Source organism: Hydractinia symbiolongicarpus, chromosome 9 (genome assembly GCF_029227915.1).
Source record: "Hydractinia symbiolongicarpus strain clone_291-10 chromosome 9, HSymV2.1, whole genome shotgun sequence".
NCBI lineage: Eukaryota > Metazoa > Cnidaria > Hydrozoa > Anthoathecata > Hydractiniidae > Hydractinia > Hydractinia symbiolongicarpus.
This window is the reverse complement of record NC_079883.1, coordinates 14488616-14505742: the sequence shown is the minus strand read 5'-3', so window position 1 is coordinate 14505742 and position 17127 is coordinate 14488616. Positions and strand designations below refer to the sequence as shown.

Here is a 17127-nt window from a genome sequence, read left to right as displayed (position 1 = left end):
GGAGAAGGGCTCCAGAAGTGCAACCCGATACCTATCAGACGCTGGTACACATCTTCGGTGCCAAGGACCAACGATTTGGGAGAGACAATTTTGAGAAAGAGAATACCACATCAATTCAATGCATCCTGAAGTCCTTTTACGTGGATGATCTACTAAAATCCGTCAAAAATGTGGAAAGTGGAAAAAGTCCCGGAATCTATGAAGTTTGGTGGATTCAGGCTGACACCATATAAATTGCATAGAAGAATTGACATTGTGGTCTGCGATCTTTGAAGACATTTAGAATTAAAAAGTGTGACAAAACCAATTTTACAACTAAATTTCAATTGCACTTATTTGGAAACGCATCGGAAAAGGGCTATGACAGAGTTGCCTACTTAATAAATTGTGCAATACCAGTCAGTCTCGTGATGTCAAAGAAAAGAGTTACCCAAACGAAGCATCAAACCTTTCCAAGACTTCGCAAATTAATAATAAAAGAAATCTTACTAGTTGAAGAAGTTAATTTCTGGGGTGACTCGACTTAACACTTCAGATTAGAAATTCGAGAAGTAACAAATTCTTTACAGTGAAATCATATCCGGAGATGAAAACCCGGTTGATATCATCAAACGGGGTTTTTGATATGCAAAAGCTAAGGATTTTGCAGACTGCAAAAAGTCTTGGTAGTCGGGTGCACATTTTTTTTTGCAGATCGACGAAAACTTTTGACTATCCATAGAATACCACCATTGGAATGATGAAGAAATCAAGGGAAGAACAGTTTTTAAATACTGCAGTTGACATCAAAGACAGCATTTATTCACGGCGAGACTCACCGGTTTAGTTATTTCCTTAGAACGATACCCGGCATGAAAAAATTTGTTAAACCTCTCGACGAAGTAATCAACGATAAGTTTCTCCCAGCTTTAATCAGGACGTCATTTACAGGTAGTGAACGTGAACTTATCTCACTACCCATCTTTCTAGGGGGATTGAGTACACCAATATACGCTGAATAGGCCATAACCGAACACAAAACATCGAAAAAGTTGACAACTCCTCTCGCAGCAATAATGATGCTCCAAAGCAATGAACTCCCAAATGACGATGAAGTAACAGCCATCAGACGCGAGATTCACACCAACAAAACATCGATAATGAAAACACGTGTTAGTAAGATCGAAGGAAGTCTCTCCAACGTTACTATCAGAGCTGTTCGACAAACGTAAGAAAAGGGAGCCTCCAACTGGTTAAGTGGTATACCACTGGAAGACCATGGTTTTGTACTAAACAAAGGGGAGTTTAGAGACGCGATAAGTCTCAGGTACAACAAAAGTATCCAGGGTCTTCCAAGTAAATGCCCGTATGGTGAATACTACAACGTTACTCACGCCCTCAACTACAAAAAGGGAGGATTCGTAACAATTCGCCATAAAAATCACCGCGATTTTGAAGCAAATTTATTGAGGTAGGTTCATAACGATGTTGAAGTCGAGCCTGCACTAAAACCATTAGATGGAGAACACGTAAAAGGCATCTCCGAGGACGAAGCACGACCCGACGTACGAGCACGCGCAGTATGGAGACCCGGGCAGAATGCCTTTTTTGACATACGCGTCACAAATCCGAACGCGCAATCCCAGATTCATCTATCGAACAAACAGATTTTTCAAAAGCATGAAAAAGAAAAGAAACGCAATTACAACAACATTGTAATGGACATGGAGCACAGAACATTCACTCCATTGATATTTTCAACAAACGGTGGTGAAAATCCCGAGTGCTCTATTTGTCACAAACATGTTGCAGAACGCATTGCAAAGAAAAGTGACGACAGATACGAAAAAGTACTCACCTGGATTCGTTGTAAGATTTCATTCTTTAAGATTGTCCTTAATGTGCATACGAGGTAGCCACACACATAATAATTTTAAAACAAACTGACGTAATAGACGATTTTGAATTAGCATGTGATGACGCTAAACTTACTACCTAACCTGCTGCAAATTGTTAATTTTTAACACGTTACCTTTGTAAATACACAGAGAAAGAAATGTGTATATATATTATTTTAATCTTTTAACTCTTGTAAAACTTTTATCTATATTCATATCACAAAGTTATTGGCTACCATTTTGAAAAGAATGCGGGTATCGTTATAAGAGACATTTTTTTAACTCTAGCAATGTATTTTCTTATTTGGACTTTATACAAATATTATATAATTTAAAGTCTCGTCAACAATAACATAATATACTATAATTCTCTGCAAAACCTGCTTTCACACAAAAACTAGTACTAAGCGTTGAAGCCACGGTGCGATTTTTTCATACGCATGGAATGAGATTTTTTATAAAACAGACTGTCGTTCCACGTCTATGCAGCAAAATGCATGAATAATATAGAGAGAATTATGTGACTTTGTTGGATAACAAGAGTCCATAAAGTCCACATCAGTCCGTAAACACGGTAATGAAAAATGTTTTTTCTTACGAACTTAAGTGCTATATATCACACTTGATTTTTGTTGCAAAATGTAATACAAATTTTTAAAAAGAGGACTCAAGAGCCTATGGGAGGACCAGGGTCGGGACTCAGACTCTAAATAAAAAGTCTAAGCGGCACAATGTCAACTCGAAACTACTGCGTGTAAAAAAAAAAAAATGGCAGCGATTCAAGCAAACACATAGGTCGAAATAACATCAGTCTGTGTAAAAAATCAAAAAATTAACGTCATATATGAAAATTTGAACTACTAATTGATAGAAAGACGGAGAACTTGTAACAGTGAAGAAATGTCTAGACAATTAAGACACGTTTTTTAAAAAGCATAATTTTGAAAAGGATCAAGATATATAAAAAAGTATATATTAAAAGCTATATATAAAATCTGTATAAAAGATGGGTACGGTACCACACTAGTGACAATTTCATTTGGGCAGTAGAAATTTTAAAATGCCTCGCTGTGGAGCATACACTGCAGCATCCTTTTTTTCTGAACCATTTTAATTTAGCAATTACACGCACATCTCAAAAAATATAAAAAAACAAACAAACAACAAACAACTGCGATGTGGCATACCGGGGAAACGAGGACCGGGGAACCTATAGAAGGACCAGGATTAAATTATTTGTTTTTATTTATTATGAAAAAACAACACTAAATAAACTGTTGCACGAAATCAAATGATTTGATTTTTTGCAACAATTAATTTGTCAATTTTTGCTGCATACATTGCTTGAAAAAGAGAGAAAAATACGCGCCATGGTGTAATTTTGCTCGCGCGTGCAATGCAACAGTATCGCATTGCGTACACATAAAAAAACGCACTGTGGTCCCTACCTATTTTGGGTAAAACAATCTATTCCATCACATGATTTTATGTTAGTCAAATTAAATAGCATCTTAGAGTTTTCTGACCTAATCCATTGTAAATATCCTAGAAGCTATATCAGCTATCAACCAATCAACTCCATCGAGTAACTTCAAACCAGTAACAGCACTGCAACCGAGTATTTGCCAGTGATGCGATTTAATGCTGTCCAGTTCTAATACCTAGAAGAATAAAATTGTTGTATTATGAAATCTAATTGCTGGCTCCTGCCAGGTTGACACAAAACAAAACACTTTGTTCTCGATGCATCCTTTCTTATTGATCTGTTTTACTCGAAAGTACTTACCAACAACATAAAATGTGGAAAGAAATTAGCCACATTAACAGGAGGGCTTATGGCAAGGTATACTTTAAATAAACAACGAAAGTAGCTGTACCAACATATACAAGATATATATAAGAATTTTTGAACGACTTGCTAGTGGTATTAGAAATATTTGTGAACATCCCATTCCCTGACATCCATAACATACCTCCTTGATTTCTTCAGCATTTAAAGCACCTGGTAAATCTTGTTTGTTGGCAAATACTAACAACGTCGCACCTGCTAACCTCTACATGAAAACGAGGTTTTATAAACAATTAACATTAAAAACAAGTATTAGAAACATAACCTATTTGAACGGCCTATTTTTGGGGGGGGATAGCAACCCATTTCTTTTCGCCCTAATATCAATCCTAAAGTATTGGTAAATTACATCACGTAAACTTATTTTTAAGAATGCATTTTAAAATTTCGCTATATTTATGTTCCCTCGTGTCTGTAGGGTCGTTTGTCCAAATCATGTAGGGCAACGAAAGTTTCCTTATATTGACCACATATATTTACCATGTGAATGCAGAACAGTAACCAGTCAACAAGTATGGTCAGTGTTTGGCCATAGTGTGTTTTTCATGATACCATATTTGTAACTTGTAAGACTATTTTAAATGATATATATATATAGAACAATCAACTAAAGCAGAAAGAGGGTCTTTAACATGACGGACACCCAAAAATGGCTTCAAATTTTGTTGCGGGGTTCATTATGTCAGATGCTCTTTACATCAAAATTACCAAAGTTCTACTTTGAACAAGATGAGGCGGATTATTAGCTCTAATGGAAATGCTAGATGTTTCTGCTAATCACTCACTTATACATCTCAACAGAATTCATTAATAACATTTTCATCATGTTAAAGAGCCATGCTCAGGACAATGCATAATATGATCATTACATCAACATCAATAGAATCATTGCTGAATCAAACGGATGATACTGTTGCGGATTACATTTGATGTACCACGAAACAGAAACAACAACGTCACATACCTCTTCTTTTAATAAAGATTTTAATTCTTTTTTGCAATCTTCTAACCGCCATTTGTCTGCACTGTCGACAACCCAAATCAAGCCATCTGTACACTCGAAATAATTTCTCCAGTAAGAACGTAAAGACTTCTGTCCGCCCACATCCCAAATATTTAATTTAAAGCTAAAAGAAGAGTTTGTATTATTAACAGCTGTTATAAGATTTTCAAATCTTCTTAATTTAAATGTTAAAGGTTTAATTTTAACAACTAGGAAGTTAACGTCTTTAACCTAATACCAAACTGGGAGCCAGAGATTTATATTTTGTGTCAGCAATTTTCAAGTCGTGTAAGAGGGTCTGTCTACTTACAAATAAAAACAACTTGTAAATAGTGCAAAGAACATTATCCAGCATCAATACCACATTCGTTATCTCCACAAATACTGTCTGTAACTCTGTGCATCGTCATTCAAGGCAAAAATAAATACCCCTCGTTTGAGATCAAAACCTACCCATTATGTTCTAAAGTCTTTATATTAAATCCCAATGTCGGTGAAATTGTGTCGATATCTTCGCCATTAAACTTTTTTAAAATGGTAGTTTTACCAGCATTGTCTAAACCACTAATAATCAAGTTAAGGATTTTAATGATGTTTTATTTATCAAGAATAGAAAAAAGGAAAAAAGATAACAAAATTTGAATTACTTTTGGCGAAGGATTGAAAGTTGAAGTTTGTATTCTTATTTACAACATCAAACAAAAAACATTACCCAAAAATACTTAGCTTCCTGGCAGGATATCTAACAAAGACCTATCTGTTAACACAAGCCAATCTTACGCTGGTGTTATCTATCAGTACATTACACATGGTCCGAAGTGTTTAAATACTTGATTTAAAAAGGATACAGCATCAGCAATCTCATCTCTCTTTCTTTCTGCTTCATTTTCTTCAATATTGTTAACAAACCCATTCTTATTTATGTAACTATGAAAGATAAGTATTTATACAAACATGTTACTAAATCACGACAAGCAAGTCAAGCCAAATATTTGCTGGTAGAGAGAAATGAAAAGAATAAAACCAATTCCGAATATATGTTTATCTTATTAAAACTTAAATTCAAAGTCAGAAAGATAATGATTAAGTGAACAAATCGAAATATCGATGGGTATATCGGGTATATCGACATTAGGATGTAATATAAAGAGCATAATGGGTAGGTATTGAGATAAAAAACCTCTCTAGAACTTCAAGAAGAAAAGAGATGCTAGCTTTCTGGAATGAAATGTCTTTGTCACAAAACTTGGCAAAAATGTTGGTTGGAACACTGAAGAAAAATTAGGATAAAAGAAAAATGATGTCCTTCACTCAAAGATAAGTCATGTTATTTTTTTCAAACCGAGAAAAGACTATAATGATGCAACATAAAATTAGGGATAAGAAAAACATTAGCGAACGTTTTAGATTTATGAAATTACATTAAAGCACAATAAAATCTAAAATATGACTTTCAAACTATTGATAAGGATATTTGAAGAAACAAAAATTGTTTCGTCTGATTTTTTTCCGACTACCTGTTAACCATTAGTTGTCATGACAACAGACGTGAAGTTAAACCAAAAATATTTTGACCACCCTGAAGCTAGTTAAAAAAATCACCTAGTTTCAAGCCCTAAAACTGTATGCTTTAGAAGTTATCACAAAAAATTGGAAGGGGGGGGGGGCTGCAAATTAGAACACTTATTTGACTTATTAATATTTTTATAGCATGACTTGCTTCTGACGCAATTCCAGTGATTTCAAAACCCATCACGGTAAATTTAAGTTACCTGTTGTATTCTAGAATTCTTAGCTAATGAAACAGCTTTATTTTATCACACGATTTGTTTCGACTAATTAAAATTGTTAAGAAAACTTTAAAAAAAGACAGAACATTTTCAAAGAGGATGCTTGTGTCCCTGTTACAGACAGATTGGCATACACAGCTTTCGTATTATTATGTTATACGACGACTGAATGGGTTGTGAGATCTCCCTCCACCCCTTTAACCTATAACCCTAGATGAGCCTAACCCAAGTGGGTTGAAGGATTAATTATAGCGTCATATTGTATATAATATACAACATCTAGTCTGTTTTAAAATTATCCATGTTTCGAAGATAATAGAAAAATATACAATTTAATTAAATAAAAACATTTACATATTTCATCGTTGTAAAACATGATCACACTTAGGACAATATTAATTGCCAAGTGTTAGTTAAAAACGATAAAGTCTATCCGCATATATCATGTGGCCAATAAGGTTCAAGGGATTTATAACTCGGTAAAAACAAAAAAAGGCTAACTTTGGAGCATAATAAAAACAAAAATACTTTCCCTGTAAACAAGTTAAAAAATGTTCTCTTAAATTGTAAAGAATGTTTCCAGATTAATTTTTTGTGAATGGCTGTATTACAATTTATACGCTTTATTATCGTCCACAGAGTTCACGCATTGGCCAAAATTACGGCTTCACTTAAAGGATCTGGTTAGTTTCACACAAAAGAAACCTTTGATCAAATATATATTAGATTTTGTCTATCTTCACTTACTTCTCTTAATATCTATATATAAATAAAACTTTTTTCATTTAATGACGTAAAAAAATTATTTTAGTGAGAAAAAAATGATGAACGAAAGGACATATGTATAATGAATAACAAGGAAATAATGAAACTTCAATGCAGTTTGCAGGCAAGAATGTGACTGGATGATAATCGAACCGATATTGCATGTCATATTTCTGGTTCGTGTGACACTGCCTTGTTGCTTTCTTCCAAACGCGCAATCACATGGGAAAGACTGCGAAACAGGAGGAGAGTTGTCTATTTATCCGTGCAGGAGGGTTGTCTTTTCATCCGCGCAGGAGAGTTGTCTCTTCATCTGCTCAGGAGAGTTATCATTTCATCCGTGCAGGAGAGATATTTCTTCATCCAAGCAGGAGGGTTATCTTTTCATCCGTGCAGGATAGATGTCTTTTATCCTTGAAGAAGATATGTTACATTATCCGTGCTAGAGAGTTCCCACTTCATTCGTTCAGGATAGTTCTCTCTTTATCCTTGCAGGTAAATTGCTTCTCCATCCAGCAACAACGTCGTCTTTGTAACAATTCTGAAGTATTATCGGTCTATTTACAGCACTTGCTGTTAAATGCTAACTGCCTCCCTTTGGATTTTTAATAGCGTACATTTTATATCGACGAAACCTGAAAAAAAATCATCCTTAGTCTAAACATTTTATGATACTCTTACCACACAAAGCAGAAGGTTTGTTTTTAAAACATTTGTGAGCAACTTTTAATCCCTTCCTCACTTTTGGCTTCTTTAGGATGCATTTAAAAACATTTTTTACATGTAAATCCATAAATTTTATTTATGCACCCAGGTGCTCATTTTTCTTTTTATAATAGCTGGGCTTACACATTTTCTTAGCACACTGACGTCATACTCTTCTCCACAGTGAATTTTTGTCTCAAAATAATGTCAAAAGAAAAAAAATCGAAAAAAAAATTAATACATCTTACCTTGCATCAATCTTTCCAGTTCTCCTTCTTTCAGCCGGCGGTTGTGGCATGTGTCTCGCTGACGACGTAACCGAAGAGTCGTCGCATCCACTGTCGCTTATTATTGAATCGCTTCCATAACGGATGTCATCAAATTTACCTTTTTTACGCGATCGTTTCTCTGTTCGTTTTTTCTTCTCTTTACCTTGTAATGGCGCATCGTTGACGTCATCTGCTGAGTAAGCACTAATTACCCCAGAGTTGTCCTTGCTTTTCTTTCTTTCGTTTTTAGGTTGCGTGTTAGCATTTTTGTTTGATTTCAAAATAAAAGACAAAGCAGGTTTCTTTCGTGGTACGTCTACACTAGCGTGGTGTAATTCCTCCTTCGTGGCAGTTTTTGCTTCTCTTGGCGCAGACTGTGAAGGTTGTATTGCCTTTTCTTCCCAGGAGTCCGGAATAACGTCGTTAACTTCATCTTCAAAATTGTATTCATCACGAAGGTAGTTGATACTCTCAGTTTTCTCAGCTATAAACTTCACTTCCGTCAAATCGGCTTCCGGAACTTCGCTAACAGGTCTTGGCTTTACTTGCAGGTTTTTTTCTTCCGAACTATCTGAGTCTGCTGCTAAAACGATGTCCTTTGAAAGCAAAGAACCGCCTGGTTTTCTAAGATCTTTTAGAATAATGTCTTTTCTTTCGGTATTGTTACGTAAGTCATTGTTCGAAAAATTCTTGTTTAAAAGTGATGATTCTTTTATATCGCCTTTACCAAAGTTTTCTTCTTGACCGACGTTCAACTTATCAATACTATAAAATCTTTTTATATCGTTCACTATGGGTGAGTTCGCTGGCGATGCATTCATATCTAGACAATCCATTGAAGCACTTTTATTTCTATGATACAAGTTTAGTTTCTGACGAAAACTACCTCGCTTCTCTTGTGACTGTTTCCTATATAAAGCCTCATTGTTACCTTTCAATTTTGTCTTGGTTTGTAATTTGAATTTCATATCATCATATATAGAGGCCAAAAACCTAACGACAGTACTGTTTCGTCTCTCTTTTGATTTCCTACTATCACATTCTGGGCTTGGGGTGTACGGGTTAGTACTGTTAGGGACTTGTTCTGGACTAGGATGATTGGAGGTACAGGGCAAGGGGGTTTTGGGCTCGAGATTACCTTTCTTCTGCAGACTTTTTTCTTTTACACATTCCTTGGTGACTTCCGTGTTATATATGGTGGGACATTCAGCGGTTTGCTCTTTTGGCGATTCTGCTTTAGGTGGATTTCCAATTTGATACGTATTATAAATAGCTCCTTCAGATTCGGCTTTCTTTGAAGCGTGGTGATTCCTTTCAACAGATTCAATACCTGGATCATAGATCGTTTCGACAATTTCATAATCGTTAAATTCTCTTTCCTCTGGTTGATTTTCAAATGACCGCTCAATGTGGCAGAAACTGTCTTTCCCAGTCTTTGCTTCTACTTCATCCTTAGTTGGAAGCGATGAACGCACTTCCTTTAGGTTACTGTTCAAATTATCGAAGAGAGTACACCCTATCTTCACATCATTATTAGGACTCTGCATATTTTCCATTTTGTCAGCTTTACCATCAGCTTTTAGATTATTAGAGCTAGCTATGTCACTACCTATCTCAAATTTATCAAGCAATTTCACGGACGTAACAAGTGGTTCAGAAATAACAACAACACTTGAAGATGTTTCAACCACATCACCGCCACTATGCGTTTGTTTTTCCTTTACGTTATCCCTTTTAATCGTCTTTTCTTCCAAAATAACTTTAGAGCATTTATTATCTTTTATTTCTTTCAAACCCTTTTCACTTTCTTCATCAGGAGGCTTCGTACTTCCTCCATTCGTTAGGTAGTTTAAGCCTAGCATCGTCTTTTGTCTATCATTCTTTTTGGCAAGCAAATTAGTTGTCAACTGTTGGTACGTTTCCTTTAAAAGCGCAAGGTTACTTTCCTTCTGCTCTACTCTATTGGTTATCTTGTTTACGTCACTGTTAACAGTGATGTCTTTTTTATTTTGATTTGATATATCGAGTTTATTTTCAACAGTATCGCCAGTTGAAATATCGTTGGTTTTATTTTTATTTACAAGGTAAAGATTTTTATCACCAACTTTAAGATTACCAAAGCTGGCTTTGTTTTTATTGGTGGTTTCATATCCAATGGTGTGTCTACTTGTTATACCAGCCACAACAGTCTCTGTAGCAGCCTCTTGCGGAGGTTCTTCCCTTATCACCACAGGTTTATATTTATTGGCTTGAAGTGCGTTTTCGTTTTTAGTTTTCCCCGTGCACGAAGCTTCAATGTTTAATGGAGTCTTACGATCGGTGCTTGAATGGTGCATGTTTGCATATTGCTTTTGTGGAATATGGTGAATTTCCCCTAAGCGTGGTTTATCAATAATATGTTCGTCAAATTTCTCATCATTAATGTGAGTGGAAGTTACGATAACTTTCTTACCAACGTCCTGGCTACGTTCACATTCTTTAACTTTTGAGACATCTCCACACAACAAAAGACCTTGTTCACTACCTTTATCCATTTGAATTTCTTTAATTACACCCACATTCTCCATGTTCTTTTCAGTGTTTTTGGTAGCGTCTTGTTCTATACTAGACCGTTTTACTGCGACGGGATTTACTTTTCCTTTAAGTACAGGTATACGTGACGTAGTTTTATCAGTGTTTTGATTTTTAGTGAAGTCTTTATACTTGGTATCAGCAAGAATGTTTTCTTTCATGGCTTGTAGGAATGCTCTTGGAAGTTTGACTGGTGTAGCTGCCTCCTTCAAAAAAAGATAAAATAAATTAGTAGAATTTTTATCCACGTTAAGTCACGATTCTTTTTATACTGAGTTTTTAGCATCGTATATCATCTCAGTTTAGCAACCATGACATTTTGTAAATAATGCGTGTTATTTCTATCACAGTCTCCTCATACAAGAAATGCATACAGCTATGATGTATATACAATTTATATTAAATAAGATAAGTATTAAATTTTTGTGAATTTTAGGAAGACATGTTAAAAACCTGTAACAATTAAATTTTCATGAAAAAGCACTTTTCACGAATCACAAGACACCAGTAATAACACACCTACCTTTTTCTCGATGACTTCCGGTTGCCTTCCCTCAGGAACGTGTACATTAACAGCTTGATCCTCCTCATCATATTGCAAGCTTTCTTCACCTACTGGTAAAGCTGTGTTCGATCGAGGCAAATCTGACGGATTGTTTAATGCAACATCAGGTTTAAATCCTAAGGGTGTCGCCAGGTATTTCGAAGTACTTGAAGTCGTTGTCGTAAGTGAGCCATCAACATTAGATTTCTCCCAATCAAAAGGATCGCTGTGGCGGATACCGCGCTTACTTAAAGCATCCTCACAACATTGCCGGAGCAACTAAATACAAAAGCAGGTGTTGAGAGGTGGCCTCTCACCTTCTATATTAGGATAATCTTAAATACTTCTACCAATCCCCTCCCATTAAAGCTTTTCCCTCAAAAAATAAAAAATCAGAGTACAAGTTTCTTATACTGATTGACATTGCAGATTTTTTAAGAACAGGTAATAGGAAAAGTTTGGTCTCCATTAACATGCCAAAGGAACGTTTTTTGAAGAGTTAGAAGCAAGAAAGTAGTTGTTACAACTTTTCCTTGATGTTCAAGTTATATTTGAGAATTATCAGGAGAAAGAAGTAATCTGGTAAAAAAAATTTCTTTTTTGTATATCCTAAAAGTGCATATACTCTCGATGCATAAGACTAATTTTTCTGCTTGCCGAACAAATATGTGCCACTTGACACATGTGTGTATAAGCTGAACAAAACCACCACAAAAACTTACCTTATAATCTGGTCTATCAGCGTATCCCAGGCTTTTAATATGTGCTAAAAACTGTTTAAATTCTGATGGGATGTGTTTAAGCAACATTTTGTCATCATATGCTTTCTTGTATTTCCCAACTTCTTCCTAAATAATGAAAAAAAATGATTCAAAAGAATATTTTTAACAGGCAGATCTAAGACATCAAAGGAGTGTGGATAAAATGTAACTTTTGGTCATTATTAGCAGTACATTATCTTGTCTACGTAGTTTACCTTATCTTTAAGTTTCCTCCAAGGTAGACTTCCCTGTGCAAACTCTACAAGCATGTAAAATACTGACCATAAATCATCCTTCCTCGACATCTCCTACAAGATAAGGTATATAAATCAACGGTTTTGAGAACTGATAACTTTTATTACACAAGAGAATGGATACACACCTTGTTTTCATGAGCTGTAATGGACGCATATCTAACAGTTCCACGAAAACCTGCAACAGCTCTTGGCTAAAAAGATAAAGAAACATGGAATTTAAGACACAATTTTGTCAGAAAGCCAATTTTGGGGAGAGAACAGTTGCTTAATAATATACTTACGGCCCTAACATTTCCCTCGTTGTTGACATATTGTCTTGACAAACCAAAATCTAGCATGTACACTGTTCGACTCGTTTGTTTGGTATTCCCCATTGCAAAGTTTGACTAGCAAAAAAACAGAATGTATGGTAAATAAATGTATGGAAACACAGAAACAGACACAACATCAAGATAACTTTAGAGAAAAACAACAAGATTTTTCCCCAGAAAGACTTATGGAAAGATGCCTTATTGGGTTATTTTTCCCTAAACGAAATACAAGTGGCTGAAACAACCAACCATAATAATCAACTTACAGGCTTCACATCCCTATGCAGAAATCCACAGTCATGAATAGCTTCTATGCCATTGAGTATTTGCACGCCGAGTTTAAGCATTGTTCCAATGGAAAATGCACCTCTAGATTGACTACGGCGAAGTTCAGCAAGATTTTGTCCAACCAGAGACATGACAACATAGTTAAAACGATCATTCCTTCCACAGGCAATAAAATGACAAACATGGTAATTTCCTACGAAACATAAATTAGGGCTTCATATACTTCTATGGTTGTTTACTGTTATAGCTGATTTTTCCGAGGGTTCCTTGAACATTTTGTTTATTTTAAGTAAAGAAAACAAGTTGGCTGGGGACAACCCGGGCTAAAGAAAAATCCCTAAACGCCTTCGAAATTCCCTCTTATTTTGTAAAGAGACACAAAAATCTGCTCACAACATAACAACCAAGATTTAAAGTTTGGGCAAAATTCAATGCATTCATATTCTAAAACTTTTTTTGGAAGCATAATCAGTAAAATCACCTAAAAGAATTAAAAAAAAAATAAAAGTGATTTTCAAAAGTGAAAATTCAATGAATCAAAAGTGTTGCTTTTATTTTTCATGACAATTCCAATGGTCCAAAATATTATTGAAAAATAATAGGTGGTGTATTTAAAACAAACCTTGTAATTTCTTCAAGACAGCAACTTCCATTTTTAACACTTGTTTTGAAGTATTCGCTGACTCAAGTTTAAGTGCTACCATTTCTTGTGTAACAGTATCATGTCCTTGATAAATTTCACCTGTGTGTTTTTAGAAAATAACAATATAGATATTTAATCAACAGTAATAGAATTGATTTTAGAAAACGATCACTAGCACATTTTGTAACTCAGTTGCTAACTGGGTCAAAAGAGAGCCAACTATCAGGTCTTAAGTGCCTCCCCTGAACACTTTACCCTTGCTTACCAACCTTCCCAGTCGGGCTGTGGCAAAAGTCTTCATAGAAGCACTATATATGAGTGCTTATGTGTTCTGTGGAGAAACATTTTTGTGTGTGAAGTTTACTGCAAGTGATCATAATGCAAGTACTTGGCAGTAAAAATAAAACTTTAAACTAAATGCCAGACAAACAAAAGTGTAAATGTGGAATCTAACAAAAACATGCTTTCATAAATTGGATAAAATTTATATATAATTTTAACGTAAAGCAAATCTGTCAACAATAAAAAGTAACCATAGTTTAACCTTTTTTTTTTTTTGTATTTTAAGAAAAAATAAATCACCAAAAAAATTGTCACCAAAATTATGCCTCCTCTTTAAAAGCTGCCTCAAAAAAAAAAAACACCCGACCCGTATAGTACAAAATTGACTAAATTCAGGAAGTACGGGAGTGAGAAAAGCTAGGCTGCAATTGACAATGTGAAAGCTAGTAATTTATGAAAAAAAGATTAAAATTTTACTATAAATTCATTTTTCTCCTGCAGAAGTACTTTATTTGTGTTCACTTTTCATGTTACACTACATAATTCTATTTTTCAGTAAACGAAAATATGCAATGGTGTACTATAGACAGTTTTGCATACTTCCACTAACTGAAAAATGGTCATCAAAATTTGAAAGTATAATAAGAATAAAACGTACCAAATCCACCACCACCAATTTTTTTGACCTAAAAAAGTAGGAATATAAACACCATTATCATAATAAGCCCTAGTGGCTTGGCCTAGTTTTATAATAATATTAATATGCAAGAAAATATAATGGCAATAATGTCCTAGATTATTGGCATTGTGCCCACCATCAACTTTGTTTTATTTTCACAAAAAGGATGAAGTTTATTTGTAACTTTAAACATTCTACAACAAATTATTTGTAGATAATTGAAATATGAAACTATAGTTGCAGGGTACTTGGAAAAATTCACTTTAGTAAAAAGAGCAATCTAAAAGTCTAAAGTTTTAAAGTTTGAAAGTTGTAAGTGCAATGCAATAGCTTTTAATTAATCTCATATTAAGGCTTTGATGCAAAAATTAATGCATTGGCTTGAGATGTCTAATTTGTCATGTAACAATTCAGAAATACCTTTTTTTTACCTGTTGCTTACTTATTTCTTGTGCATATTTAGTGAGTCACTTTTCTTTCTTTTTTCACCAGCTTTAAAGGGAAATACATGTTTTTCTTCTGTCACAGTCACATACATACTTTGTTTTAAGCAATGCATCAACTTACCACAAATAAATAAATAATCACATCCAAGTGGACTTATATAATATAGTTATGCTTTAATGTATTAATATTAAAACTTACTACTTTCCATCTTTGTTTAACATATTCACCAATACGTAGAAGATCTGGTGGATCATCCATGGACTGCCTAATCAGTAAACCATGTTGCTCCTTAGAGAATTTAACTACGCCATCAGTTACATTGTCACGTGTACATCATGCTACTACTCATGTCACTATTTAGAGGTAATCACTTATACAGTGTAATGTTTATTTATAGCTGCCTAGAATAAAATTATAAAAATATTTTATCAAAATACTAAATTAATGCTAAATAATGCCCCACTTTAGCAAATGATAAATTTAAAATAATATATATATATATACACAAAAGACATGCCATATCTTGGATTTGACACACAGCTTAATCATTATCCTCAAACATCCCAGCAGTACTGTATGTACAGGTGATTCTAGCCATGAATTTTTAATCAGGTAATGATACTTTGATCAAGGACAGGCTTGGACAGGAATGGCGTGCAATCGCATGCGCACGCCTCTGCACACTCCATTATTGTTTTTATCCTGCGTATGCGTGCACACCTAGAAAGTATTTTGGCGTGTTCTTAAAAGGTGGGGATGATTTAAGCAGTGAACTCAAAACACTGCAAAAACCTGTGAACATATAACACAAAATAAGCACATTTCTGTAGCTATACATCAAAGGCGAATCTTTAAAATCGCCTGAGGAGATAGATAGGTATATAGATAGAGAGATAGATAAAGACAGGGCAGCTAGGCTGGACGCCCGAAACTTATCCAGGCTAAAGCCTAAAACCTAGTTTTGACAAATTTTATTTCTGAGAAAAGAGGCTAAAATGAGTTTTAAGCCAATAAGAATCCTAACAGTGCAACAAATTGTTTTATTATCCAATGAACAATACTTCTATACTATCGAAAGTTAAAGCTTGTGCAGTTTAGCATAATGAAAATCGTTTTATAATAAATTAAAAAAAGCCTTGCCATTGTTCTTTTTTTATTTTTATTGTTCATCAATTTTTAGGTTTATTATTTTTCTTTTAAAATTGTTCTTATAGAGAAATAAGTCTATGTAAGTTAAGTTAGCTATGATTTACAGTTACAATAATAATCAAAAATTGAATTTTAAAATTTTAGAATATTCAGTGATTTTATTCCCCATATTACTCAGTCCTCTTCAAAGTTCTGATTATTGCTAGTTGTTTGTTTCTGATATGCTGTTCTTGTTACATAAGAGTTTTATCAAAACCTTGTACAGTGCACTATTTTTAATTATAAAATAATATTTAATGTTTAGCTAATATGCCATCACAAGTTGACCAAAATAATAATGTCAAAAGAGATTTTCTCAGACTTCTCAGATTTAATGTAGGAAAGGATTTTAATTTTTCTACAGCTTTTCTATACCTGTCTTATGGCCAGTATTTTTGGTTCCCTTAATTGGCTATTGTAGACAGGTTTGATTTTAGTCGGAATACAGAATATATACTTGATTGATACTATGTTGCCTTTCAGATTTTTTTAAAAGGCTCCTCAGTTGACTTTTATGCTATTGTGAGAGCAAGGATTAGTCAGCTCCTTCAATCCCACTTTGGTGTGCAATAATAAAATACACATATTATGTATCCAGCGAAAAAATTTCCTTTGCTGATTGATTGACATTTTTTCTAAAACTCAGCATGCACAGAGGCCTCTAAACTTGCTATATAGCAATATATTTTTTATATTTGATCTTGTCTTAAAAAAAAACCTTGTAAGGAAATTTAAAAAGACAACTCATTATAGCTAGATTCTAGGGTTGGAAGTAAAATTAGTTTCTAATTTTGGTGCCTGTGTTGTGTGGATTATATGATATTAAATAAGAAGACATTATATCTTTTTACATTATGTAAGTGAAGCTATGAACAAAAAACTTTAGAAGAACAAAAAA

At 34.3% G+C, this 17127-nt stretch overlaps 2 protein-coding genes across 3 annotated transcripts; both read right to left on the bottom strand.

Annotated features, from left to right (window-relative positions):
* Positions 1 to 3328: 3328 nt before the first annotated feature.
* LOC130657969 (ADP-ribosylation factor-like protein 2) lies at positions 3329 to 5730 on the bottom strand. Its single transcript, XM_057460977.1, has 5 exons — positions 5578 to 5730; positions 5183 to 5293; positions 4691 to 4853; positions 3851 to 3931; positions 3329 to 3538 (listed from the first exon to the last, which is right to left on the bottom strand). The coding sequence occupies exons 1-5, from the start codon at positions 5640 to 5642 to the stop codon at positions 3404 to 3406; spliced, it is 555 nt and encodes a 184-aa protein (XP_057316960.1). The 5' UTR covers positions 5643 to 5730; the 3' UTR covers positions 3329 to 3403.
* Positions 5731 to 6802: 1072 nt separating this feature from the next.
* Positions 6803 to 15462, bottom strand: LOC130657967 (uncharacterized). 2 transcript variants are annotated; one of them, XM_057460975.1, is made up of 12 exons: positions 15240 to 15462; positions 14574 to 14601; positions 13613 to 13732; positions 12969 to 13183; positions 12673 to 12777; positions 12517 to 12582; positions 12350 to 12442; positions 12096 to 12221; positions 11353 to 11652; positions 9397 to 11035; positions 8238 to 9081; positions 6803 to 7919 (listed from the first exon to the last, which is right to left on the bottom strand). In XM_057460975.1, the coding sequence occupies exons 1-12, from the start codon at positions 15297 to 15299 to the stop codon at positions 7868 to 7870; spliced, it is 3648 nt and encodes a 1215-aa protein (XP_057316958.1). In that variant the 5' UTR covers positions 15300 to 15462; the 3' UTR covers positions 6803 to 7867. The 2 variants fall into 2 exon arrangements, with proteins under 2 accessions (XP_057316958.1, XP_057316957.1); XM_057460974.1 differs by having other exon boundaries at positions 8238 to 11035.
* Positions 15463 to 17127: the final 1665 nt, after the last annotated feature.

What these genes read in the sequence shown, in the direction of transcription:
- LOC130657969 (XM_057460977.1), bottom strand. Translation starts at nt 5,642, where the DNA reads ATGGGTTTGTTAACAATATTGAAGAAAATGAAGCAGAAAGAAAGAGAG. An exon ending in AAGACTTTAGAACATAATGG is followed by an intron (nt 4,854 to 5,182) that starts GTAGGTTTTGAT and finishes CTCTTCTTTTAG; the next exon opens with CTTTAAATTAAATATTTGGG. An exon ending in ATGCTGAAGAAATCAAGGAG is followed by an intron (nt 3,539 to 3,850) that starts GTATGTTATGGA and finishes TTATTCTTCTAG; the next exon opens with GTATTAGAACTGGACAGCAT.
- LOC130657967 (XM_057460974.1), bottom strand. Translation starts at nt 15,299, where the DNA reads ATGGATGATCCACCAGATCTTCTACGTATTGGTGAATATGTTAAACAA. An exon ending in TTAAACAAAGATGGAAAGTA is followed by an intron (nt 14,602 to 15,239) that starts GTAAGTTTTAAT and finishes CTACTTTTTTAG; the next exon opens with GTCAAAAAAATTGGTGGTGG. An exon ending in AATTGGTGGTGGTGGATTTG is followed by an intron (nt 13,733 to 14,573) that starts GTACGTTTTATT and finishes AAAAACACACAG; the next exon opens with GTGAAATTTATCAAGGACAT.